This window comes from Dinoponera quadriceps, unplaced genomic scaffold (genome assembly GCF_001313825.1).
Source record: "Dinoponera quadriceps isolate SergipeBrazil2010 unplaced genomic scaffold, ASM131382v1 scaffold248, whole genome shotgun sequence".
Classification (NCBI taxonomy): domain Eukaryota; kingdom Metazoa; phylum Arthropoda; class Insecta; order Hymenoptera; family Formicidae; genus Dinoponera; species Dinoponera quadriceps.
The window spans coordinates 339020-366491 of NW_014554606.1; the positions used below are offsets into that span (position 1 = coordinate 339020).

The window sequence follows — 27472 nt, forward strand, 5'->3', positions numbered from 1 at the left end:
TACATCCAACGGTAGTAAGTAGGATTTTTGGATCACGCATTCCCTGCTTGCGTATTCGTGCATCGTGACTGTTAATTATTCAAAAAAACTGCAACGATATTTCATGCGTCTAACTAAACAATGCCTCATTTTTAATCAAATCGCGTCCAATTATTATTTTGTTAACGTTCGAATATTTAACGAATTTTAATTCTACACACATGTGCACGTATATTTACAAAACGAAATTTTAGTCTGCTTTTTCCCCTCCTGACGTCGCGTGGTCGTCTTGGCGGCTCATTGTAACAACCAATCACAGCGCTCAACTAGAAAGAGACAGATAGGACACTCGGCATCCATCTCTCTCTTTGCCTCTATCACTCCCACTTACAGGCTTGTTCCCTCTATTCTTATATCTCTATGTTCCTACTGATACCTTGTAATGGATAAAACCATAACGCAAATACAAGCGACAGTTTTATTTTTTGCAAAAGCACGCGAACTAGTTGGAAGTAAGGAACGCAAGATCTGTGTTCCAAATCAATTGTCTGCCAGTGATCTTCTGGACAAGATTGTCTCAGAATTCAAGTTAGAAAGTATACATAACCAAATAATACTAGCTGTGAACGAAGAATTTGTGGCACGAGATAATACTCTTGAACTATCAGAGAAAGACAAAATTGCAGTAATTCCACCACTCAGCGGAGGTTTGTTCAGTATCAAATTGATTATGTACAATAAATACTTGATACATATAGTTTTGATAAATTATAAGTTTTGCTTCATTTTACTTATATTTTAATTATATTTTTATTATAAACAATTAAAATTAATTTAATTATAAACAAGTCATCAAAATACATATAACATGTAGCAAATATAATTAATGCTAAATACTTATTTATCATATTATACTTCTTCAGGATAATCTTTACGATATGGAGGCACCAAAGAATTTTATCAAATTGCAACAAGAAGAATTGAATATTACCGATATCATCCATCTGGTAACATTCCCAAATTGTGGAGCAGTGTCTAATTTTATTGGAATTACCCGAGATAATTTTGAAAACAAAAAGGTAAAATATTGATGAAAATATAATAATTTAAGCATTTATGTTAAGCGGATAAATATTTATGGATGTTTGTTCTTTTAGGTGATCAAGTTAGAATATGAAGCTTATGAAGAAATGGCCTTAAAAGAGATGAATAATATTTGCACCAAAATTCGTTTGCAATGGGATGTAGAAGGCATTGCTATGTATCATCGTATCGGAGAAGTACCAATATCTAAAGCGAGTGTTGTAATAGCCATCTCCTCTCCTCACAGGGAGGAATCATTAAAAGCAGTTGAATATGCTATTAATACGTTGAAAGCATCGGTACCTATTTGGAAGGAAGAAATATATGAAACTGGGGAGCCACAGTGGAAGCAGAATAAAGAGTGTACATGGGGAAATAGTAAATGATCTTCTTACGATTGACTTTGAGTTTTTCACAGTGCATGCTATGGTTGTTCTTAATTTAGGATTGTTCGTTCTTGTTTATTTGCTGCTAAATATAAGATGACTGAATTTTCCGTTTTCTCCTTTCGTTTGAGATTTATTTCTTCCATAAAGCTTGAATTTCTGATTTTTTGTCCTGTGTGATTCTTTCTTTTTTAGTAGTTTGTGAAACCTCATATATCGACATTTTATAAAAGACACGCTCTATGTGTGCATGTCTATATAGTATATAATATAAAGTTTTGAATATATAAGGGGGGGAAGGATCTAAAATTTATGTCAAGCCTATTGTTAATCAAATTTCTAAAGATATTAAAATTTTCGTTTCCACATGTCTCGAAAATCTGTTGTGAACAATCGGTTCAATCTGAAAGATCCGATGTTAGTATGAAGATTAGTATGAAGCTAGCTGTAGCATGTCTTTTTTTTTTCTATAGTAAGCAATAGCGTGTCAGAAATGGACAATAACGTATCAAACGTGAAGAATGTAAGCAGTAATATATCAAAGGTGGGAGACGTTATTAAGCCTACAACTCTGAAGAAGCATAATGTTCAGGCAACTATAAATGTAGATGAGGAAATACCAGATAAGATTGTTATCGATCCTAATCAAGTACAAATTCGAGCGAACGCCGAAGAATTAAATCATAGGATAGAATCATTCATTGAAAAAAAACGTCGGCAAGCAAATATCGGGAATGTGCGAGAGTTTTGCTGCCGCAGGTTGGTTCATCATTATCGCTGATATAAAGATAGTTGTATACATATAATTATTATTGTATGTAGTTATTTTCATATAATTTCATAATTCAATATAGTATATATGATTATATATAATTGTCCTAATAAAATTAACTACGTGGTATTCGCTATAACTACAAACGGTATTTGCAGTGAACAGAATGAAGATAATCAAAACTCTTGTGCTAGAGTAGATGCCATTCTTATGCATCGTAATGACTCTAAAAGTCATATGAAAGGTAATATATAATTTTATCTTATTGTTCGCGCATATAGGTTTTTTCATAGATACCGTCTTTATTTTATATGTACGTACATATTTTATCCATTTCATCTTAATTTCTCGCTCATAGTTTTATTGTAAAAACTACCACAATATACTGAATCGATGATCAGCTTGATGTAAAAGCTCTCGAAGAAAAGTTTTAAGCGAATGTATGTTGTAAGAATTATATACGCGACATTTTTTCCACTTCAGACGTCATAATTCAAGACGGTTGTCGTGGATAATGTCAGGGAAGGGAGAGACAAGAAAGTCACTTAATTTTCTAGATCATCTAAATTATATAGAATTATCGGGAAAGTTTTCTTCCTCGATTCACGATTGTATAATTGATATAGAAGAGAAATTGAATAACTGGAATTTGTAATTACAATTGATATAATTACACTTTAAATCATTACGTCAAAAATTTAGACATACTCGCGTTTACTTTATGTACTTTATTTCGTGTTGAACTTCAAGATTTTATGATATATGTTTGCAATGACTTTCAGTTCACAGGGTATTCAATATATGGGGACCTCAGACGGTTGATCAATCAATTTTACGTAGAACAACCATAAGTAGTACAAGTTCCAATACTGCGAACCCTTTTCCTATATTGAACGAGAGATTTTCAGTGACAGAACGTATATTAGGAATTAACAAACCGGTGCCCAAAGATATTTACGAAAGGTTGAAAATTATTGAAGATAAAATATTATACTTAGAAGGAATATCGCCAGAATACAAGGAATTTTGGGTATACCATACTTATCTTACTATTTTCATTTGCAATTGTAATGAAGACAGAATCTGACGATCTGTGTATTCTTACGAGATAACTTCAGACAATTATAAAAGAACATATCTTATCACATAAGTTGTAAAAGAAAATGATTTAGATTGATTTGTCATTATTCGCGTTGATACTTTTTTTAAATTTTTTATATACACGTAATTTTCAACTTGCGTAGGCAGGAAAGGATATCGATATCTTGAAGGGCAATTTAAAACCCGTTCAAAAAAGGGTAAGTATTGTATGCGATATTCTTTCGATACGTTGTACACAATGCAGTAATAATTGTCGAGAGTTTCATCTTTGGCAATAGTTTTCAATATTTTTTAATATTTGTCAATTATACTGAAACAAACTCGATCAGACTCACTAGTGCTTTAAACAAAAATTCACTATTAAATATTAATTTAACGCTGTAAAAAATGTCACATTTCAGACGTACTCTACGGCAGAACTTGATTCTAAATTACACGAATTGGAAAGAAAATACAACGAACGGATAAAATAGTGATACTCTTTGGTAATTGTATCGTGTGATTCGCGCTGATAATTTCAATAACTAAGAAGTAAGCGATAAGAAAAAAAAAATATATATATATATATACACTATTATTCGCTGTGATGCGTTTATTCTTACAAATCGCTATTTATAACACCGCGCAGCCGGGCATGCGTGTTGCGAGTGCCTGTCGCAATCACGTCGAAAGGCGCACACACGCAGCGCGAGTTGTCGTCGTCGCGTGACGTATGCCGGTACTTTCACGAGCGACTGTACGCAGGCATTAATTCAGCATTCGATTGATAGAGGCAGGTAGTGCTCGTTGCGCTTTCGTGCGACATGGCTGTGGTTGGTGTCGGTTGCGGTTTTACCTTCGATCGTCAAGTATCGTAAAACGAATTAGCCCTTTTGCAATGCGCCGTTGGATCACGAATTGCAGGATCGACGATCGGGAATAAGAAGTCCGTGCGCGGACTTTCGCGGTGAGTCCTTACTCGAGATCGCGGCGAAAATATGCGTTCCCCGTGTATTTCCTAGCAGACGGCACGCGGTGACGTGACGCGACACGTTAGGTTCTCTCTGTCAATGTGACAGGCGCCTTCCAGTCTCCCGATTCTTGATAGTGTGCGTGTGTTGCTAACGACGGGTGGTAGCCTCGATAGCGATACGTAACAAATTTGTTAAGGTGAAGGATGAACACTTCGCAAGGGACACGCAGGCCGCTGCCGCCGGCCCTCCGCGATCTCACCGGCCGCCTTTTTTAGCCGGCCGTAAATAAATTAAAATATCGCGTATCGTCGCGTGATTATCGGACGGATCTAACGATAATTGAGCTCGACGTTAAAAAAAAATATGCCAATGCCGCGCTTGTTCCTCGTGTTGCACAAGTACTTTACACTCGGCCCTAGTTTTCAAGCACGCGAGCGATACACGCTTAGATAATCCGTCTGCGATCGTTTTCTCTTCTGCTTCAAGTCCAGCGAATTCGGCTTTCGCCGTGGTCTCTACGTGCAGTTTACAAATTGTATTTTTGCAAACGAAATCCATTTGCCAGCGTTTATTTACCGGCGAAGGATATCGGGGCGGCCGATTTATCAGCTCTCGCTGTACATAATAGACTCGCGACATTCCGCTTTGACTTTTCGTGTTTAACTTCTTCCTTTCTTTTAACTGTTTCGAATGAATGCCGAAAATGATTTTCATGTGTAACTTTGACGAGTCCGAAATTTACGGCGATAAAGAAAGACCATTCGCGAATTTAAAGAGAAATAATACGAAAGTGTATGTAAATGTAGGAATAATTTCCTGATCGACGATAATGATAATTTCGCAGGCTTTCTTATTATACTTTTGTTGCTGTTTCAACTAATGTATACGTTATATATTAGTGTTGGAAATCAGAAAGCGTAAAAGTTCAGAGATAATTATCTTTCGCAGAGAGTACACATACCAATTGAAAAGTACATAGCGGAATTTGTTGAAAGTGTCACTCAAATATGTCAACGATAAATTTCGATTACTAAATCCTTCTCTCAGTGCACGGGGGAGCAATTGAAAATTTTGCAAATATTTAAACACGCGTTTCTCCATAGTCGATTATTGTAAGATTTCCGATTCCATTGGATTTTCCATCGTTTTTATCATTTGTGAGTATTCACGAATTCACAGTAATTTCCGAGATGTTCGAAATGAACGATTTTTAATGTCTCGCAAATCTCCAATTTCAAATGTAGTATATCCGGGTTTTTTATATTTCAAATTCGTGCGCGTCGTTTTTAAAGGAGTACGCATATGAATATAAATACGTATGCGACCACAGACGTAAATTCATACGCGTATGCAACATTGATTGGTATTTCTATCACGAGGGTGAGGCCTTAATTTGGATTAAAAGTACCCACTGTAATTAATTGAAACGCGCGGGCACGAAGTTGCTTAGCGCTCGAGCCAACGAAATCGATCGTGGAAAGAGAAACTTATGTACAATGTGAACACGCACGATCGTATGCGGCTTATGTGATTTGTAACTGAAATTGGACATCAAAATTAGATCAAAATTGGAAATTGTTGAACACACGTCGGCTCTTCGTAGATACTTGTAATTTTTACAATAATTTTTATATGCTGCGCTCACGAATCTGTATTTTAGATTTTATTACAGACTTTCGTCAGCCCGTTTTCCATATTCGATTGATAATTCAAAAGCCTTTCTCCGTTCTCACTATTTGTATTGTAAAAATAGAAATATAAAATAAAAATTAAATAGAAATTCAAATGTATAAAATATAACGTGCACATGCAAATCTTACTTTCACGTTGTTGCTGCGTTATTATTCAACGATTTTTATTTATTTATTTTTTGTCAAACTTTTCGTTTCGCGAAGTATTTGCTGCAAACGCTTTTTTTTGAGTCTGTAAACAATATCAGACCATAACTTTCTTGTAAAGTAAGATAGCGTCTTTTTTTCTTGAATAATGAACAATTACGTCGTCGATCGTTCCTATAGATTTTTATTGGTGATTTTATTCTTATTGATAATCGTGTCATAATTTTAAGTATTATCTGCCCTTCTTAGATACAGCACAATGTCCCAAAGAAAGAATACTAATGCAGCGGGGAAACTGAAAGGGAAGCGTTCGAAAGAGCTCATGTCCTCTTCTAGTCTTTCCGGTATGTCGCAATTGTCCAATAGCAGTGAGGAGACATTGGAGGCCTTTGTACACAAACCCCATAAATCTGATAATTTAGAAACGTGAGTCATCCGGAACGAGTTGTGACACTAGAAAAACCGCGATTTTTCGTCGAAAACCGTGCTGTGAAATCACGAAAACGATGTATTTTGTACTTTGAATGTTCATTTGCAGCGCAACGAATATACGAAGTGCACAGAACAACGAATGGTTAATAAGTAGACCGCATGGAAACAAGGCGCCTATTTTACGCTTTAAGTAAGTTCATCGGCCATTTTCCCTTTAGGGAAACGTTTATGTATTCGAGGAACTGTATATTTTACTTGTTCTTTATAGATGTTCCGCTCTAGCCACGCCACCGGAGGACCCGCCCGCGAAGCAGCTGCATATGACTTACAAGATCTTTCAAACAGACACCAAGCTCATCAGTCTTCTGCTACAATCGCACGGCTTGGTAGAGGTGAGTCTTGTTCTCAAGGACATATTATTTATAAAAAAAAAAATTGGAAGAGCAATTATATGTGACTGATTGATCCGATAATTTCGTCGCGATGACATGTCTTATCTTGCAAAGGTAAAAAAAAATACGTCAAGTACATAAGAATTTTTGAAATATATATTCAATCAATATTTATCAGAAACCGAGAGGAAATCGATAAAGATCGCTAAGTAATTTCTTTTTTCAAGTAAAAGGTAATTCTTTTGCGAAAATACTTCTCGTATAAGACCTTGTATTTATGTGCAACTGAGTGATAACGTTGTCGCGGTAACATGTATATGTGATGCAGCGAGACAACTTGGCTAAGTTTGAACTAGTTTGTCGAAAGTAACGCGAGTAATAACAGCCCCGAGAGGTTGCACGAAAGGTTGAAGTGTCTGTGGATTATGCAATGATCGCACGTAGAAAGAAAAAGGAGGGAAAAAACGATTTAACAGACACGGCTGTGCTTCTTTACCTGTCGTTAAATCGATTGTTCCGCGTTGAATACATTTACAATTGATTACAATCATTACATGTGAAATCGATATGGAAGTATAAGCTAATCTGAATTGTGTCACGATCTGTAGGTATTAGGACGCGATTATTCCGACGTCGAAGAGTCAAGCTTAACGCGATGTCATTGGATACAGTTATCCCAGTTCCAATGCGGACCGGAACACAAGTCGACGTTCAAGTTTGCACGCGCGACAGTTATCGCAACACTCTCGTAATCCAAAACCCAATTAGCCAAGTTGCCGATCCGTCTCAGCCGTTTGTAGCTGTTGATCATGTTCAGCACAGTGATCGCTGACACTTTGCTCGCCTCGTGAATGTAGAAGCACGTCAGATTCGACAATGTGCTGTCGCGACGGTCGTTCAATTTTTCGTCATCGTCGGACCCGACGGACGGTTCCAGTAGCTTCTCCAAGTGCTGGTTCGTCAGGTCGAGACAACTGTGAATATGCAACGCTGTCAGTTCCGGGGCTAGCGAGAACACTTTCGTGATCGTTAACGCGTCCACCGTGTGTCCGAGTTCGACTTTTCTCAGATATTTCAGAGGAGGAGGAGGAGGATCCTGTCCTTCCGTCCACACGACCTTCGCCCCGTCGTTGACGAGTGTCTGTAGATTCGGACAGCTGCTGAGAATCTCCCTCAGGTCCACCTGCAAAGGGCTCTTCCTCTGCTCCGTCATCCAGAGGCCGAGCTCGTGCAAATTGTGGCCGTGCGCGCGAAGATAACCGTACAGGTTCTCCAACCACTCCTTCGTCGCCAGTATATTGTGCATACTCAAGGAGGTGAGGTGGGGAAAGACGCGCAGAGCCGCGGGGTAATGCCAGGGTTCGGATATGGACAGCTTCGTCATCCGTGGGCACATTTGCGCCAGAAGCTTCAGCTGCACGGGCGTCGTCTCGCAAGTGATCGCCTCGGTCAGACTCAGCGGCGACCGACCTACGTCCACGGTCTCCATCACGTGACCTATGTACTTATATTCAGCTAAAGACTCGAGCTGTGTAATATTTAACAGTGCGAGCGACACACCCGCCTCGGTGACACAGGTATCGGCGATGTTCAGCGCCCTGAGCGTGCCGCACAGCGGATTCTTACTCTCGTGATATTCCAGCAGCACGTTGTTTCGCTTCCTCTCCGATTTCGGGTCGCTCGTCCTCCTCCTCCACCTGGCGAGCAGCCTCCTCAGTCGCGACCAGTTGGTGCGCGCCGGCACAGCGGCGAACACTTTGTCTCTGAACTCCACTTGCAGGAGCAACTGCTTCAGCCCGGCGTCCGTTACCTCTCTCGAGCAAGCCACGTCGAGGATCACGAGCTTCGGACAGGTCTTACCTATGACACGAAGCATGGCGTCGCTGGCGATATTGCGAAGCGTCAGTATCGTCAGGTTCCTCATGCTCGACAATGCCGTGCGCAGTAAGTTGCAGTCCATGCGCAGCAAGGAGTAACGGAACAGGTGCAACGACTCCAGTCCGGTCCCCTCCGAAGCGAGTAACTCCAACAACGACGTTTGGTAGCTGCACCCGTAATAGCAACAGAGCTGGACCTTCAGTCGTTTGATGTCACGATCGAGAAGGAGGCACAGTAGAAATAGTATCGCCGGCTCGGATACGACGTGAGGCTCGTCCGGTAGCGGCAGGCACAGCGTCCTCGAGGCCTCCTCGATCACACGGGAGCGCAAGCGAGTCGGCAATGCGTTCACATAGTACGGCCTGATCACGCGTTTAGCTAAGGCTAGCGCTTGCGCCGCGGTCGATCGTTGCGAGAGCGACTGCAAGCGCCGGCACGTCCCGTCGAGTTGCTCGCACACGCGTCCCAAACTAAGCACCACCAAGGACTTAGGCTGACGGTGACCCGGCATCTTGCCCCGTTCGCTGAAAAAAGAACGATTAACACCCGTTGGTTCGTCGCTAAATTCGGATACCGTTGGAAATCTCGTTAGACTTGAATATCAACTTGCTAATTACTCAATTTAAAGTTTTCGCAACGTCACGCTCTCTGTCGGCTTTCTTTTAACAAACTTAAAATTATGAAATTTTCCCATCTTCTCTCTCTTCCCCTTCTTTTCGTCTCCTCACCCCTTTCATTCTTCTACTCTCCCTCTCTCCTCCCCCTCCCCCATCACTCCTTATTCTAAGGATCTTCAAACAAGTATAAAAATAATTCAAACATTCTCCCATTTCGTTTTCCTTTGCTTCATCTCTTCGTTATCGGAGTCCGCTGAGCGACGTGAAAATGATCTCTGGAAAATTACGAATATGCCAGCGAGATTGTCGCAGAGACAAATCTTATACAATACATTTGTACAGGTGGAACAATAATTTTATCTGAATAGAGTGTACGTTCCAACAAAGTTTGGCCGCTTGTTTCGAATTATATTCTTTTCATCCACGTACGGAGGGTTTGCATTCTCACGATTGTCGCTCTCATTCCGAAATTTGGCAAGAGGCGAGTGTCGCGCGCGATCGCTTTTCGTTCCGCCGAAACACGCACATGAACGCACACGTGTTGTTAGTATGCGATGTGTTTAGACCGAGCACTGCTCAACGCGATGCCAGTCGCGATGTACGAAAAGACCGAGCTAATGTTTTGCTGCGGGCAAAAGCGCGAAGATACCTGAAAACGAGCAAAGTTCCTACGGGCGTCTCCTGAGCAAGAGCTCGCGCTAGACTGCCGCCGTTGATCGCTACGTTGATGAGGACGCGCTACTGATGCGTCTCGTGACACTGTCGTGGCCTCCTCGCGGTGACCTCGACGGATTTTAAGTTTATCCGCCAAAGGCATCGTTCGAGCCTCCAAGGTAAATCGTCCGAGGCAGAGAGAGAGAGAGAGAGAGAGAGAGAAAGAAAGAGAGAAAGAGGGGGGGGGGGAGAGAGAGAGAGATCTTTTCCTTTCCCCAAACCGCAACGTCCGTTTATGTACGTTGATACATAAATAACCGAGCGTATAGTATTCTTTATACTTTGTACGCGTTTCTTTTCTTTCTTTCCTCTCGAGCACATATCTCAAGAGACGAGGTAAAATTAAAAGTACAAATCGAAACAAGAGCTTTAGAGAATAGTCTGATGTACAATTAATTTATTCACGAGTACTCCGAACTCGTGTATCTTGAAAGACTGGCTTCTCCATCGCCGAGATGAAGTCTGAGTCGTTTAAGACGCGATTTATTAATCTCTCGAGGTTCTTGACTGCGGCCGAACTGAAGTAAAAATAAGAACGTCAGGAGCGCGAGAAATCGTATGAATTTTTACTTTACGTTACATCTCGAAATGTATTCGTTCCTTCGATTCACACCGCGATTTTGTGAACGACTTTTGCGCATGATACAAAATGATTTTTGCACGAGAGAACGGCGGCACACCCCGCGTGTGACGCTATCGATCTTCAAATATGCGGTATTAATATCGCAATATTTTCGTCGACGGTGTCTCGTATGCGGATTCTTTCTTGATTGTATGGTGTACCTTCGCGAGAATATATCGAAGTATTCGTCACGTGGCCTTCCCGGCTGCCCGCTCGTTATCCTTGATCGGCGATGCAGTATGTCGCTCACGTTCTATAGTATAAACGTCCGAGTTAACGACACAATCGTATTCGTATCAATGACTTGCACCTGCTATTTAACGTCCTCATTAGAAATTCCAGATTATATCGGTTTTAGATATAGAACGGCACAGCAGTTCTCTTGTATTTATAAATAGAACGTCTCATCGGGTTCTTGTGAATGAGAGAGAAGGCTGACTATGCAAAATGCATAGAGCACGGTGTGATTTTCCAGAGAAATTGAACGACGCGAATTAGCACCAGTTTTCTCTCTCTCTCTCTCTCTCTCTCTCTCTCTCTCTCTCTCTCTCTCTCTCTTTCTTTCTCTCTATATCGTGTATAAATTTGTCATCCCGAATTCGCCTGACCCTCGCCGAGCCATTAGCGCCCCAGTTATTAATTCTTCGATAAAATCATAATGAAAGTCGACACACATTTAAAAATGCAGGTATTCAGTGACTAGAAGCTGATTATTACTCTCCTCGTATTAATGTTTCGTCATTCGGCTCGAGGAGCTAAACGTATCGAGCTCACGATGACGACGAGGTCAGTTCAGGAGCGATCTTATTTATATTTTTCGATTTGCACTTATTTATATATATATATATATATTATGCAATTTTCCTCAGAATTGAGCGTATTTTAGTAATTGGTAGTCGGTTTGCGTAGTTAGGCGTATTGTTCCGTAAAGAAACTGCGAGGTCAACGGAGTTGACGTCGATCCGGTGTATGCCGATGCAACTCGAATATTAAGTATATACGCACCACCACCGTATTTCCGTATTTCACAATCGTCGCTGATATCACGAGACGCACGAGAAGCGGTGTATTATTCGCTCGCATCTAATACATTTCTAATGCATTCTTGCGTGCTTTTTTTCATTCTGGTAGAGAAATGAAAAAAAAGAAGCGAAAGCTAAAAATATAACAGTCTCTTAATCATTCCGTTAGGGGAACTCAGCGAATCAACATGTTGCCGTCTTTGTTTTCAGGTGCCGATGAACGAGGCGGATTTTAATATTCTATGGATGGGAAATCATCCGAAGCCAGATGTCCTACGGAATCTGATGCCTTATCAGAAAGTGAACCATTTTCCCAGGTGAGCACCATTATCACAAGACAACTTTCACGACTAAAAATAAATGTCGAATTTATATTTACATCGGCTCTGTAGGTGACTAACCAGAGAGTGACAGAACGGATCTTTCAGAGAATTTAATCGCGGCTGTTGTAGCAACGTACTATTTTTGATTTTGTGGGAGAACATAAATGTAATGACGCGCGTGTCCGATTATTCCACGATGAACGTGCACAGTGAATCAACTTTCCGCGTTAAACGAATCCTGAGTTCCCATCATTTTCTTATATTATAATTTCCCTTAACCCTTTCCTAAATATTTTCTAATAATTAGCGTAGCATATATTAATTCCATTTGTGCCGTGCTGCGAGAAATGTCTCTCGGCTGAGGCAGTATTTTAACATTTATATCTTCCCACATAATTATGTATATTTACTTCAGCTTATATGCCAAGGAGAGACTTAGTTTGCAATTTTTATCTTAACGCATCGTCCACCTCTTATATAATTATTTGACTAGCTAAAGTCTGATACACAAACGATGCTCCTCTCGTTATTTCTATCCTATCCACCACAGTCTTTTATATTTAATCACTTATCCTTGCTTACCCTTATTTATTTCCTATTTAATTCTTCCGTGCCCTCCCAGTCGTCGTTCCACTCCTTTCATATTCAGTTCCCTAATATGATCACTATAATATAGTAAAATAAATAAGCAAATAATACTAATGTCTCTGAAAAAAAAAGTTAATTTCGTTCTTTTAGGTCTTATGAGATCACACGCAAGGATCGTCTCTACAAAAACATCGAAGCTATGCAAAGGAGCAAAGGCCTTCGAAATCTCGACTTTATACCTCAAACTTTTTTACTGCCGGCCGAAGCCAGGGAATTGATCTCGGCACATTTCCGATATAGAGGACCGTGGATCGTTAAACCTAAAGCTAGCTCACGAGGCCGTGGTATTTATATCGTTAACAATGTAAGCGCATTTCCTTTCTATATATATATTTTCACGTCATATCTCGCTTTTAAGTGCAATCGGAAAAAAGTGTCGGAGGATCGCTAAGTATAATCAGTTTAAAGCAAATGTAATTAATATTGAAAACATCCACTCTTTGAGACAACTTTATCTAAGTAGTAGACCTTATTGATGCTCGACGCTTCGATTGTGGACACAGATTGTCATGACATTTGTACCAACTCTCTACCCGTTCGCTCACCACGTTGTTGTAGCCCGAGAAGATTCTGACAGACGAATCGGTTATCGTGGCACAGTACATAAATAACCCGCTTTTAGTCGATGGACACAAGTGCGACTTGCGTCTCTACGTGGCTGTGACGAATTATGACCCCTTGCTAATTTATTTATACGAGGAAGGTTTAGTGAGATTCGCTACCGTCAAGTACGACGGCGGGAACCAATATATCTGGAATCCTTGCATGCATCTTTGCAACTACAGCATAAACAAGTTCCACGTGGATTATGTAAAGTAAGTTACAACGTAATATACGATGTGCGGTCGTGCGTGATCGAAATGAAGTTATTTGCATTAATGAGGGACGTAAATATAAGAGCAGTCCGCTTTTGAAAGAAAGTTTTGCGAGATGGGGCTTGATTCAACTTGACAAATTTGCCGGCAGCCGTTTGCTTTGCTGTCTCTCTCTTACTGAAAAGTTGCGGGTTGGCAACTGTTCTCGCGAGTTACGATGCGAAACTCTTTTTATCATATTCTGTGCGGAGAAAACGCGACAGGTTCCAATTCACTTAATATTAGAGCGAGGTGCTAAAAAATCAGATGGTCAAATAGAACACAAGAGAGTAAGAGGGGAGAAAAGAATGTATAAAAAAAAAATACAAAAGCGGAACATAGGAAGGCGCAATTAGATATGGTGCACAATTGGAGTGGAATACAGAATGTAAAGAATTAGGAAATGGGGGGGAACGAAAGCGAGCACATAATTGAGGTTGATCCGCCGAATAATGCCGCAAAGAGAGAGATACATGTAAACATTTGCTATTAGGAACGAAGATCCGGATGCCGAGGATGTGGGACACAAGTGGACATTGTCAGCATTACTCAGACACTTGCGCTCACTGGGCCAAGACACGGAATTGCTAATGCAACGCATAGAAGACATTATCATAAAATCCATTCTCGCTACCGCATCCGGGATTGTTAGCGGCTTAAAGCAATTCGTGAAACATCCCGAGACGTGTTTCGGTAATTATTCACTTTTCTAGTACGTCAGGAAGGGAGAGGGAGAGAGAAAGAGACGAGTGAGATCCCCGATTTCTTTTTCAAGTATACATAATTCATGATCCACAAGTGGAATTTGATTAAGAAGCTGTTCCAGATATGCGAAATCCACGAATAATTGTTCCTTAACAAGTTTCAGTTTTTTTCAGTTGGGCGGAGGATCAAATGCGTTAAGACTCAAGTGTGATATTTATTTTCTTGTAAAGAGGACTCTTACGTCTCGGATGCTACACATAATGTGATAACATGTTATACACATATATATATAATTTTTATTCTAGAACTATTTGGCTTTGATATATTAATCGATGATACGCTGAAGCCGTGGTTACTGGAAGTAAATTTAACTCCCTCATTGGGATGCGATTCGCCACTAGATGTTAGACTCAAGTCAGCTTTGATAGCAGACTTGCTTACTCTTGTCGGGATACCTGCTGTTGATCCAATCCTGCGCCCTCAAAATTTAAATCGTGCTGCCGTCAATTCCAATAAAAGGATAACTAGTGTAAGCTGATTTTTTTTTTACATTTATTTACCGATCTACTCGTTTATCTTGATTTCTTTGTTCCCCGTCTATACGGCGGGATATACGCTTCGCAAAATCATTTATTTCTTCATTAACATGGGATTATGTTTTATTCGGCTTTTCATCTTTGATTAGCAGGAACGTGCGTAAGATATTTTATTTGGCGCTTAAAATAAATAAGAACATGCGATGTGCGTCTGGCAGGAGACGAATAAAGCATTATGTATGTTAAGCATATAATAATTACTTCATTATTATGATTTACATATCGTTTCTTCGTTTTGTAAAGTGCAAGAACTGGCTAACGAGCGAGAATAATAGATTGCGTCAAACAACAGCGGTATGCTGAGCACACGTTCGTTCTCTTGTTTTAGTATAGAAGGGTACAGTCCGCAGAAACATTACCTCAGGGGAGGAAGGGCACTAATAGAAGTAACGTAAATAAGTCAGGCTTAAGTTCAGAGCAACAACGAATAGTAGCGTCTGCCAAAGCGCAATTCGAGAGGAGGGGTGGATTTGTTAGAATATTCCCAAGTCCGAAGTCTTGGGAGCTCTATTCGCAATACTTGGGTAAATGTAATTTTACGTTTGACAGTACATTCCTGTTTAAGTGAAAAAATAAATAAAGTTTAAGTGAGAAAAACAAGTAGGCGTTTTTCGAAATCGGAACGATCTGTTTAGCGACTTGATTGATTTGTAATAATTATGTATGTTTTAGATCTGATTACAGGTTCGCCGATGATGTCAGACCCACTTGGCCCGAGGAGGCTGCCGCAACAAGTCAATACAAATCATAATCTGATGTTACATGAACAATTGTTCCCCGCAGCTAGTCGTGTTACCGGTTTTCTAATACCAGAAGTAACATTAGATAGACTATCTAGGTATGTTGCATCGTCTTTAAATCACACGATTGTGAAGCTATCCTTCGGTCATTTTTATTCATCAGGAAGTTATTGCATTTTGTTCGTGCGTGCGTGAATCAGATAAAAATAAAAGAGGCAGTATATAAGTAAGAGATACGGATAATCATGTAAGATTATATAATCATATAAAAGAGATAGTATATATATAAGCAAGGGATTAATATTAATAGAAATGATGGGAAAGAAAAAGGAAAGCGGTAGAAATTAAATTATGATGCACCACTGTAATGATATTTTCATGCAATGTTTTAGCTCGTAAAAGTAATTAAATCATCTGATTGTAGATACGAGAGGTACGAAAGAGCATTGGTAAAGGGTCACAAGCAAAGCTTGGATCGTGAAAATAAGGAGAACGTGGATATAGATATGCATAAATATAAGAATCAAGTGATGCAATCAATGCAGGAAGGCAACAAACTCAGGTTCGTTGTTAAAATCCATAAGTAGAGCACTGAGGAAATCTTTCACTCGATGTGTGTTTTACACATATATTCCATTTTAATCGGAACAATAAAATATCACGACGACGGAGTAATTAACGAAAAAAAATGGTTCAGATCAAAGTTGTAGGGTTTGAAGGGGGACCATAAGTTGGTAACTTTAACTTCATATAGTTATATAACGTTGATCAACAATTGAAGGTCATTTCAACTGAATTTTTTTTTTATGAAATCAATTACTTCGTTTCCAAGATATTCCACTGTTTCTATTAAAATAGGACACCCTGTATATACGGAGGTCTCCCAAGTGAAAGATGAAATTGTCTCGCCGTGTGAAAATCCTAACAAGCGCATTAAGCCAATTAGTGCAAAATTTCAGTCCCGGTGAAGCGAGGAAGGCCTTCGGTTTATATTTAGGTTATATATTACGAAAAATATCACAGTCCAACGCAGACCCGGCATGCTGCGATCTCGTGATGAAATTCCTCCAACATTCGTCCTGCAGCCTGAGGACGCCGTTTCTGTTCACGGTATGTACTCGACGCGAATACTTCCGCAATATGTTGAACAAAATGATCCTGCCGGGGCGCAATGCGCGGCACAACGGTTGTCGTCTTAAAGATTTTACTTTCCGTATAGAAAGTTGCACATTCCTGACAAATGAGTTAAAGCAGGTGGAATGTAAGATTTTCCCGGCAAGAGAAAAATTACGACAACTGGGTCGGGCGATTCGCGAAATAACTCGTCTTTCCCGTAGTTACCGTGTAGTAAGCTGAGCGACAAGGACCGAGCTGCCATTACTGCGAAACAATTGTCGGATTTTTTACATCTGTACAACAGAGAGACGGATCTTTACGAGGATACCGTGGATCGGCCTCGTACCGTCCCTAACAAGCTCTTCCAAAAATTTCTGGCCGCAGCAAGGTACGTTCAGTCATCACCGTGAATGACTTTCAACGTGCAACTTCGTTACGTTGGGATTACCGTAATGGGGGAAACCGGTTGCTTTTCGTTCGGCTGAAGCAAGTCGGGGAATGCAGACGCTGCATCTAAATAATGTAGAATGCCGACTGAATCCACGATGATAGATAGATAGATAGATAGATAGATAGATAGATAGAGAGAGAGAGAGAGAGAGAGAGTGAAGAGATAACGCGATTGTTGCAGCGAGCAAGACCTCGACGACGTGTTGATCTTGCAAACCCGGCTTTACAAATGCGCTCACAGTTTCCTGGGAAGAAGCGGCTTCGCCGGCAGCCTGCGCGGCGCCAATCTTCTCGGCTCTTTGCCGCACATTACGTCGCGGGTGTATTCCAATGCCGCCGTAACGGAACAGTGCAAGTGTAACAATCCAATTAATAGGTAACTCAATTGGCAACTAACTTATTCGCACTTTTCGCACACAATTCTTATATACAATTATAACCCCACGTCCGTTCGAATAGCAGCCCCGCGAGTGCCACGCAACTCCTGTATCGGCAGTATTTTAATATCAATTGGCGATCTCTCTTGCGCGTTAATACTGTAACGAATCCCTTCATGTAGCACGTTGAATGTGTTGGGCTGCTCGATAAGTTCGCGCGGATTTTTACAAAGGGTTCAAGGCCGATGACTTTGACAATTGGGCGTAACTTTATTCAATAATGTATTGACCATTTTCTTGTTGACGGTAGGTCATTAAAAAAAAAGAAAAAGCAACGAAAGCAAGCTATGCTTGACTGTGGGAATTTCGGCTTCAAGTTTTTCGTAAAAGTCTGAACTTAGCGAACAACCCAATATAAAGAAACAAAGAAGAATATTTTGGGTACTTTCTAAGTCTATTCCGCTGAGTCATGAATAACTTTCGTGTTTTTCCCTCCAAGTTTATTTTCGTATAAAATATTGGACGATGGAGCCTAATAATAATGTGTGTATTCGTCCTTATTGATACTTTTCTAGTATTTTTCGATAGACTCTTTCTGTGAGTGTCCAGGAAAAAATCAAGCATTAGTCTCGGTCCGAAGTTATTTATGACTCGATTCAATATCAAGGGAGATAGTAAACAAAAAAAAAGAGAATCGTCTTTCTCAAAGTTCCGTTTGTGAATTATTTGTGTGTCGCTTATCGTAGACACTAGTGAGCGTGCAAAAGATCTCAATTTATTCGGATATTTCAATTTATTCCGTCTGAATGTTTCAAGTTTGAAGATTTTAGCGAATGTTATTTCTCACAATGTTCGAAAAGAATATCGATGAATAATGACGTTAATATAATAACATTTTACTTATATTATCATCTTCTAGGTATATCGCAGGACGTTGCCCGATTAGATGAGAATTTTGCATGCTTATCACTTTTGTGGATTTATAGTCTTCACAAACCTCTTCACAAACGGTTTTTCGAGAGAAAGTCCCGTCGAACGTTATGTCGGATCTAAGCTACTGTACTTTACGCTCATACGAAGATGACGCTAGTAATCAGGCGGAGCTTTACGGAAGTTTTCCTCAATAATAATGCCATTAACTACCGTTTTGCATCGAATAGAGTTCGGACTTTTTGACTAGTCTGTAACGTGAGAAAAAGGTCTGTTTCGCATCGAATAGAGATCGGACTTTTTGATTAGTCTGTAACGTGAGAAAAAGGTCTGTTGCCTATAAACATAAAGTTGACGGTAACATAATATATCATGATTATTTCATACATCCCGTATGGTGCGGCCCAAAGATATCGGGAGGTCTAGAGATACGCAAATCTGGTTAGCCTATTTGTATTTTACACAACGTTATTTCGTAATTTTCATCATGTAGTACGCTTGTCAAATATTCAATCGGAATGTTGTCAGATAGTTAATAAGAATGGATGTAGTTTTGTACTGAAAATTAACAAGCCGTGAGAGAGCTAGATATTACACTATATAGTAAATTAAGCTGATATCGCCGGCTCTCATACGTGACGTAAATATTTATAGGCTAAATTCCGAATTAACTTGATACTTGAGGCTTTTGCGGTTTTCAAATTAACCTACTATATCTTGGTTGACGTTTCGTTGATTGGTGAGGTTCGACGATGTGACAAAGCGAAACGAGCGTAAGACAAATGGATTTTTCCTTCTTCTGCTATTTATTTAGAACAATTGACTTGTATCCGTTAACGCATCTCGAACCACCGCACGTAAGAAGACTCGGAATTGTCGCCGATTTCCACGCTCTAGCAGATAAATACAGTAGTAAGATTTAATCAATTTTCCCGCATCTTAGATAGCCGTAAATATTTTATTAGAATTATGTGACTAAACTATAGTTATATGCGTGTCAGCCTGTGTTCGTCTCGTCAAAGAGAACGTGTTCCTCTATTAATACCTATTATCCTCGGCGTAAAAATTTCCGACGATATTTTCCATCGATTATATATTGCTTATATCTAGTCATAATTAATGAAACGCGAGATTTTACAGATTATTGACAATCTACACAGGGAAGGAGATAGGAAATCCTTCAATTCTATCATTTGAATAGTTTAACTTAATTTTTAGGTATAAGTCGAGTAATATATTGTACTTACAAACGGCAATTAAAATAAACATAATGTATCTACATCTCTTTCGGATCGCGCAAGTCAAATGTCTAACTTAAATTAAGGTCAAGTGCATTTTTCGGACTTGTGATTATTCGATTCTAATTCCTGGTCAGTATTTTGAATAAATGGTCAGTAATTTATGACAAGTATCAGGACTTGTTACGATACGTGTTCGTTATTACGATATGTGTTCAAAAAATGCACTTTTAACATTGTTATTGGGTTGCTGCGATAACAATGTAAATGATCAGTATTTAAAACAGTCTGCTGGAAAGTGCTATTTTATTTCACTAGTGGTATTTATCTATTTATTGAACAAGTTACCATACATTTATCAAAGAAATACTGACCGACATATATATTTCTATTTTTAATAAAATCAACGAAAAATATATATCCTTTGTAAGTCACACTCGAAAATAGCAATTCATAGTTCAATCAATAGTAAATACACGGCAGCTTAGGCAAACTTTGTTAGTATTGCATTATTTATGCATCGCTGTATTGTATTTCGATGATAATCTTACAGGATGAAACGTGCGAAATGTACACCGGACTATTACAAATTATTGCGAAGAATACATTATACAAATTGTACATTACTCTATTTGCTAACATTAATGCGAGATGCTCGTTCGTAGTTACAGATTGAAATTTCGTAATTCTCTATTAAAATCTAAAATTCTCTATTATCCAAATATTTTGTCGGAAATTAAAAAAAAACTGTTCTGAACACATATAATAAATAAAATAAAATAAATAACCCAACATTTTTGCAATTTATCGCAGACATATATCGTGCAGGTGTGCACACGCACATTTAATGAAAAGATCAGCCGACTACTGACAATCGCTAGAGTTCACATGTTGTTATATTAACACGAACTGTTAATACTGTCGACACAAGAAACGTAAATAGATGAAGTGCAAATAAAATTATGTAATAATTCCGCTTGAAACGCAAGCTCGTTCAACTTGTACGTTTTGTCACTCCCACTCGACATTTCATAGCACAAAGTACTAAGGTAACATACGAAGTCAGACGAGTTTATGTTCTAAACAGAAAATCACATAAATAAATTGTTTTATTCGCGAACAGTTGCGCTTCGCGCGTTTTTTATTCATCACCTCTTTGAATTCACGCCAGGATGCCATGCGCGTGGAACTCTTTGGTCCCCATTCCGGCGAAGGGCGAAAAGCCGCCTTGAACATCTGTGGGGAAATGTCCGAGGGAAATGTTCGAATAGCAGGAGTATTAAAGCAGAAGATCCGTACTCGATTGATAACATTTAATGTAACTTTCATCAAACTCTGATTAATCTAATCGACGATTTAAAATTGCTGTGTTAATTTGAGTATTATTCACTCTATCTTGCTAACGCAAATAGGAATTATGAACTTTTCGATTATTGTTAAGCGACAAGTTTCAGAACGGAAAATTGGTTGGCACTTATTATTATTATTCGTCGATTAGTTTAAACCGAATTTTGGTGGAGTCACCCTTAGATATACTTAATAAAATTACCTCGGATAATCCCAAGTTCCTTTTCGATAATATCGTATAGAACATCCAGAATGGAACCTGTAGCACACCGAAGGTGAATAACGTCCAACCAGCAACTAGAATATTTTCATAGATTATACCAAAAAAAACTCAATTTTCGTCTTCACTTTTACGATGAGTCGTGTATAGAGCCTTTTTTTTAAATCTGATCTCTCGAAGGAATATATAATACAATTTCAAAACATTCTTTCCGATTTGGTTCAAACATTCAGCATGATTTGATACCGAGAATCTTGCAGGGAAAAATATCATTTTCAATTGTCAAATGAGCGAAAAACACTAACTATGTGCCTTCGATGGATAAGGTATGTCGCCGTAAGTCAGTGGCTTCAAGTTGATGATGGTATAAAGTAAAATTCCCGCAAGTAACAACGGTGTGACTATCGCCCAGCAGATCCTCCAATATACCGACGGGCGTCTCTGCAACATAAACTCGACGTCGTCCAAGAAATTCTCCAATCCGTACAACCAAAAAACGCCGCTCATCTCCAGCATGGCCAGGAAGAAGATTATAAACGATCCCGCGTAGAAATCCACCAAACCTAGCATGAATTGACCACCCTGTATAAACAGTGTAAAAAATTACAAATGTAATCGAGTTTATATGGCGCAACTTGTTTACACAAAAGTTTACATGCGAGTAAAATTTTAAATACAATGTTCCCGGATTTCGAGATAAGCAAGATTTATGATGCTGTTTGTGAAGATTGATTCCTCGTGAAAAAAAATGTAAAAACAAAAATGTACAAAAAATATCATACCCAGCTTCGTTTTTGGACTGAAGGCTGGTCTTGAGGAAATAAAAAAAATGATATGGTACGACGATTTTATCATTAATCTGTATATATATTACAAGGAAATACTTACAGGTGTGCAATAAAGTGTACCGGCTAAAAAGCCAATTACAGCCGTTCCGATTACCACATGCCAGTACTTCCACGTTGGGAATTGGTCGCAAATAATAGTGTTAAGAGCACCGACGAACGCAACGGCGCTACCAATTCCCAGGACGTACAGCATCAAGAAGAAAAGCACGGAGAAAAACTGAGAAAAAAAAAATGATAATTGTAATTTATATCGACCGTAATTACGTCGTGTTGTTTTTTCTTATTATTATGACTACGATATACATAATAATTTGTACCTGTGGCAAGACGTTAAACTTCGCTATAGCGTCCGGATAAGAAATAAAAGCAAGACCGGTTCCGCTCCGTACCACACGACTTATGTCATCGGTGCCAAGTTCATACGCTAAATTACCGAGTATACCGAAAATAGTGAAGCCCGCCAACAAACTCGTCAATGTGTCCAACGTGGTCACAACGATAACGTCTCTGGACAAATAAGCGAAATAATAAATTAACTAATTAATAATCGTATTGTCCACTCTGTGCAGTCGATGGATAGATAAATAAATAAATAAATAAATAAATAAATATACACACACACACACACACACACACACATATATATATATATATATATATATAGAGAGAGAGAGAGGGGGGGGAAGAGAATCGTCGTATCTTAATTCAATTAGATCTTACAATTGCACGTGGAGAAAAGAATCCACTTTTACACTTATAAAAACCAACACTCTCTTTTTTCATTTGTACGCTCGAAGTTTAATTCAATTTCAAACCGTGCCATTCGTCCCCGTTTCGGGTATGATTTTGATCCGTCTTAGTTTTTTAAATGCAATATTGTTTCATATGGAAGAGAATAACCTGTAAATATTGTGGTTAAAGTTGTTGTAAGAGGAGTACATGACTACACCGCCGAAGCAAACCGACAGTGAAAAGAAGCACTGTGTAACAGCAGCATACCAGACGTCCGCTTCGAACAGTTTCTCGAAGTTGGGCTTAATGAAAAAGATAATGCCATTTACGGCACCTTCCAAAGTCACCGCTCTAATTAGCAAACAGATCATCACAACATATGGAAATATGGCGAGGAAATAGGCGGCCTTTCCCGAACTTTTTACGCCGCGCGCCACCAAGCTGCAGATACAGATCCACACAATTAAAAGGCATACTGTCAGCTTCCAATCCGGAAGGCCCACTCCATCGTCGATGTTCTCTTTCTCTTTCAGCACTGCTTTCCTGCCAAAAAGTGAGAAATAATAAGAAATAATAAATGCGAAAAGACAGTCGCAAAACGAGCGACTTAAAATGGAAAAGTTGGAGTGAAGATCGAATGATAAAGAAGGCACACGTTCGGAGATGTTTTCGTGCGAAGTAGAATTTCGAGGCGTGGATTTTGGCATCATTATCTTCTTTATTATGCGAAAACGCGAATGTTGTACAAGCGCGTGAAGGAAATCAATTTGATCGTATTTGTATCCGTGAAAAGATGTCACTCGAAATTACTTTATGAATCAGAATTAAAATTAAGCTCGTGGATTGTGAACAACATGTTGCTTCTTATCGTTAATAAACAGAAAATACGTTCACATTGTCATACGGTAGATATATTACGGTAGGTATATTATTTATTACGTATCTTTTGCTTCTACTTTCTTCTACGTTTTAATCCTTTAATCCGGTGTTTTCGCTTATATTTTGCGAACATCTCAGAGAGCACGATGTCCAAAATTAGACGTAAGACATTTTATATTCAGGCGTCTTTAATCCGGGAATAGTCACCTCATTGTTTTCTTTTCGCAAACGATCACGAATATTTGATGTGTTCATTCCGTTTCTCAAATATTTTTTCGGATTCTCCTCATTTTTTCTAAAAAGTAGCGAATAAATCTATATTTATAATATTCCTAAATAACAATGAATCATCAGAGCAATCGATAATGCGCTAGATTTTGTTAATAATAGCGGCTTTTAATCGGAAGTCTAAATGACTCCAGATGACTATTCCTGGTTTAGGGGGTCTTAAAGACATTTTATGTCTCGATTCTGAACATTGTGCTGCCTAGAGTATATGTATGTATTTATATTGTAAATAATGAACCCAGTAAACACCAACTAACAGTAATATTATATTATTAATATCAATTAATGAGATTAGATCTTAGAACAGCAATATTAGGAGAGGATCTTAGATCTATTATACTTTGGATCCGTGTCGATTTCAGCACTATCTAGTGATTTTTTCGTTTTGCTATATGACAAAGTTCATTTATTGGCAGAGTTCTCATTTATGCCGCCTTCCCCTATAATTTCCCACTTAATAATATAATTGTAAATGTTGTGTGTAAAAGTTACGTTATTAAGTAAGAAATTATAATATTGATGTAACGTTGTTGTTAGTTGGTGTTTATTGGGAAGATTCATTGAGATAACAAAAAAGATTCAATCAATCTCGTGGCAAATGAAATTCATTAACATGTGGTAAATTTAAAATCTGTGAATTTATGCGCATTAATGAATCAGCTATTTCGATAATAAAATCCTGTGCATTGGTGCAAAAGGCAAGCGTACAAAGTTTTGTCGTGCAACAACAACAACGAGCAAACATTTTGTGCGGACTTACGTAAAATATAGTTCGGCGGAACTTCTCACCACGGTGGTGTTGCTGCGCACAGTGATGTTATCCATTCCGGCCGAATTCACGCAACTGTCTCCCCATTCCTCCAAACACGCCGACCATGGAAGTTGCGTCGCGAAACTATTCGCGAGGTACAACAAACTGATCGACATCAGCGAGCAGTAATAAGTACCGACGGCGACCGTCGAATACGTTTGTGCCCAGCCGACGCCACGGAATGCCGGTACTGAATAATAACATATAAAAGTAAATATTCTGCAATTACTTATTATTAATACCAAAAAAAAAAAAATGAAAGAAAATAACTGGACAATCTTGATATATTTCTGGTTATTACCGGCGGACCATATTTTCACGGAGGAACTGCTAGCAAATTGGCCCATTATCATCTCCAGATAGTAAAATGGCTTCCCCACGACGAAAAGCACGAGGATATATGGGATTAGGAAAGCACCACCGCCGTTCTCGTAAGCGGTGAACGGAAACCGCCAAACGTTGCCGAGTCCGACGGACATTGCGATGCAGGACATTAGAAATTCCGTGTTGTTACCCCAGGTCGCCCGTTCTTTCTCGTTCTCCGCTATCGGCTGCGAGCAAACATTTTGCACACGTGAAACAACACGTGTAATATCATTAAATATTATATTTATATACTTAGGTAATACATGTTAATTTCATATACCTTCTTGAAATATAGATAATGTTTCACAATCATATCATATACGTTTCGAGAACGTATATGAAATTAACTGTGCTATGTGTGAGGCACAACAATTGAGCTAATAACGAAAATCTGGCTACAACCGGCAATGACCCGAAAATGCTCTAAAATTACACTTTAACTTAAGCTGTAAGATTGTAAAATTATATCTGATGTCTTACAGCGATGGATTATATTTACCGTCTCTTCCAGTGGCGAAAACGATAACGGCAGTTTCTTGTCGTCTGAGATCGGACAGACAAAGCTAATTCCATCGTTATTCTGTAAAAAAGATGTTAATTTTTCCGGTTCTACAGTTGCGGACATTGTAACATTCCAAAATCTAATCTCAACAACTCGTAGATTTTTTCATAAAAAAAAATGTCAAGGAGAGCTCTATGCGATAGAGTTTTAAACGATAAATTTTTGGCTTTTTGAAGAACGTAGATACATAAGAAGTAAATATATCTTTCGTACCGTTCCAAAGATTTCCTTCGAGTTCCGCCTTTCCCTACTGCTACGGCCATTATCGCCAATGAAGCCTGGATTGTCTTTCCCATCCTGCGAAGGGAAGCAATTTTATCACATTTACTTATTATTACTAATTATTTATCATCACGCAACATATCATCCGCATATTTTCTATTATTAAACCCTCCTATCCTTCTCAATGCGTCGTTCAATATAATTACTATAATTATATAATCAATATTTCTGTTTATGAAATATGAAGGTCTCATTCTGAATACTCCTATATTATATTCGTACTTTGTATATGCGTCATTCATCACGCAACGTTGCGCGACCACCGTGCGATGTTAAACGAGATAATTGTAAAGTTAAAAGAAAGGAAAAATTAAATACATCACAATAACAAAAAGAACAGATGTCTCGTTAACATGAAGCACAAAGATTCGCTTTAGCGACGTGCAAATTCATAGATTTCTCAATTTGCATTTGTGACTTCTCAATCGGTGCGACAGTGAAGAAATCGTGTAAAATTACTCGTAACGACCGGGATCGAGCAAACGATGAACATATATATTTTTTATTCTTCCTTTATCATTTATTTTTCCATTTAAGTCAGATGCCATTGAACTGTTCTCAGATACGTCGAATTTTTTTCGTCACGCGAACTTGTTTCCGTACTTTTTGCCGTAACTGTAGTCAATCACTATGTTGACCCTGTTTCTTACAAGCACGGCACGACGTGAATTTGGAGGACGTCATAAGAGTGAAAGGAAAGGATGGATCTCTCTCGGTCAATCACACGACGATTATTATTCTTCAATTTGGAATGGATTATCACGGCTGGATTTCGTCACCTTCATGCGAGGACAGGTAAATTCGCATGCCGATTTCAGGGACTCTGTAGTAGAGATTATTAAGTCGCGACGAAACTTTGCGGGGATATCGCAAGTAGTTCTGAAAATTATTAATGGAAGCGCGTTTCTGAAGTGCGTCTATTCGAGTTTCCAGCAGTTCGGAAAAGCGACGCGCGACATTTTCGCGCGCGTTGCAAAGATTTCGAACGAACCACACCTGTCTCACTTCTCACATTGTGCTTTTGAACTAGTTTTGCGAGAATATCCGAAAATTTCGTCCGATTTCCTTACTATAAATTCTCACCTTCCCCATTTTCCTCGGTTAGAGAAAAAATATACAAGATATTACGGTATAAAACGTAAGATACTCGCGGACTTTACGGCGACGAGCGAGAAAAAATTAGAAAATTCAAACACGGGGGACACGGTGAAAGTGTTTACAAATTTAAGTAGTTGCAGCTCTCAACATCTTGCACAAACTGGCAATTTCGGCATGCATCACTGGGATACCCGTTAAAACCGAGATCCTGCGGCCACAGTGAGAGAACGTAGATTGCGTTTGCGCAGGTAACGCAATACCGTGATACGCTCT

General features: G+C 39.0%; 4 protein-coding genes across 6 annotated transcripts; 2 read left to right on the top strand and 2 right to left on the bottom strand.

Annotated features, from left to right (window-relative positions):
- Positions 1 to 592: 592 nt before the first annotated feature.
- LOC106752339 (molybdopterin synthase catalytic subunit) lies at positions 593 to 3851 on the top strand. The gene is made up of 8 exons (XM_014633969.1): positions 593 to 686; positions 903 to 1058; positions 1137 to 1440; positions 1922 to 2207; positions 2379 to 2464; positions 3003 to 3250; positions 3465 to 3518; positions 3723 to 3851. The coding sequence occupies exons 2-8, from the start codon at positions 918 to 920 to the stop codon at positions 3792 to 3794; spliced, it is 1191 nt and encodes a 396-aa protein (XP_014489455.1). The 5' UTR covers positions 593 to 686; positions 903 to 917; the 3' UTR covers positions 3795 to 3851.
- A 76-nt stretch (positions 3852 to 3927) lies between these two features.
- LOC106752336 (tubulin polyglutamylase TTLL5) lies at positions 3928 to 20886 on the top strand. Of its 3 annotated transcripts, XM_014633964.1 has the most exons (15): positions 3928 to 4267; positions 6362 to 6538; positions 6651 to 6734; positions 6813 to 6936; positions 12000 to 12106; positions 12851 to 13064; positions 13319 to 13575; positions 14108 to 14307; positions 14625 to 14848; positions 15244 to 15439; positions 15588 to 15753; positions 16080 to 16217; positions 16615 to 16765; positions 16993 to 17159; positions 17403 to 20886. In XM_014633964.1, the coding sequence occupies exons 2-15, from the start codon at positions 6372 to 6374 to the stop codon at positions 17599 to 17601; spliced, it is 2394 nt and encodes a 797-aa protein (XP_014489450.1). In that variant the 5' UTR covers positions 3928 to 4267; positions 6362 to 6371; the 3' UTR covers positions 17602 to 20886. The 3 variants fall into 3 exon arrangements, with proteins under 3 accessions (XP_014489450.1, XP_014489451.1, XP_014489452.1); XM_014633965.1 differs by lacking the exon at positions 17403 to 20886 and having other exon boundaries at positions 17004 to 17086; XM_014633966.1 differs by lacking the exons at positions 14625 to 14848; positions 15244 to 15439.
- On the bottom strand, positions 6947 to 10121 carry LOC106752338. Its single transcript, XM_014633968.1, has 2 exons — positions 10081 to 10121; positions 6947 to 9338 (listed from the first exon to the last, which is right to left on the bottom strand). The coding sequence occupies exon 2, from the start codon at positions 9323 to 9325 to the stop codon at positions 7595 to 7597; it is 1731 nt and encodes a 576-aa protein (XP_014489454.1). The 5' UTR covers positions 9326 to 9338; positions 10081 to 10121; the 3' UTR covers positions 6947 to 7594.
- LOC106752337 (sodium-dependent nutrient amino acid transporter 1-like) lies at positions 20810 to 27404 on the bottom strand. The gene is made up of 11 exons (XM_014633967.1): positions 27185 to 27404; positions 26033 to 26116; positions 25757 to 25837; positions 25193 to 25442; positions 24841 to 25081; positions 23082 to 23456; positions 22499 to 22688; positions 22222 to 22398; positions 21639 to 21915; positions 21316 to 21410; positions 20810 to 21002 (listed from the first exon to the last, which is right to left on the bottom strand). The coding sequence occupies exons 1-11, from the start codon at positions 27191 to 27193 to the stop codon at positions 20829 to 20831; spliced, it is 1953 nt and encodes a 650-aa protein (XP_014489453.1). The 5' UTR covers positions 27194 to 27404; the 3' UTR covers positions 20810 to 20828.
- Positions 27405 to 27472: the final 68 nt, after the last annotated feature.

What these genes read in the sequence shown, in the direction of transcription:
- LOC106752339 (XM_014633969.1), top strand. Translation starts at nt 918, where the DNA reads ATGGAGGCACCAAAGAATTTTATCAAATTGCAACAAGAAGAATTGAAT. An exon ending in CAGAATACAAGGAATTTTGG is followed by an intron (nt 3,251 to 3,464) that starts GTATACCATACT and finishes CAACTTGCGTAG; the next exon opens with GCAGGAAAGGATATCGATAT. An exon ending in TAAAACCCGTTCAAAAAAGG is followed by an intron (nt 3,519 to 3,722) that starts GTAAGTATTGTA and finishes GTCACATTTCAG; the next exon opens with ACGTACTCTACGGCAGAACT.
- LOC106752336 (XM_014633964.1), top strand. Translation starts at nt 6,372, where the DNA reads ATGTCCCAAAGAAAGAATACTAATGCAGCGGGGAAACTGAAAGGGAAG. An exon ending in AAATCTGATAATTTAGAAAC is followed by an intron (nt 6,539 to 6,650) that starts GTGAGTCATCCG and finishes GTTCATTTGCAG; the next exon opens with CGCAACGAATATACGAAGTG. An exon ending in ACATCCCGAGACGTGTTTCG is followed by an intron (nt 14,308 to 14,624) that starts GTAATTATTCAC and finishes TTTTTATTCTAG; the next exon opens with AACTATTTGGCTTTGATATA.
- LOC106752338 (XM_014633968.1), bottom strand. Translation starts at nt 9,325, where the DNA reads ATGCCGGGTCACCGTCAGCCTAAGTCCTTGGTGGTGCTTAGTTTGGGA.
- LOC106752337 (XM_014633967.1), bottom strand. An exon ending in TTTAACCACAATATTTACAG is followed by an intron (nt 22,689 to 23,081) that starts GTTATTCTCTTC and finishes TTATTTGTCCAG; the next exon opens with AGACGTTATCGTTGTGACCA. An exon ending in GGAACTTGGGATTATCCGAG is followed by an intron (nt 21,003 to 21,315) that starts GTAATTTTATTA and finishes ATTTCCCCACAG; the next exon opens with ATGTTCAAGGCGGCTTTTCG.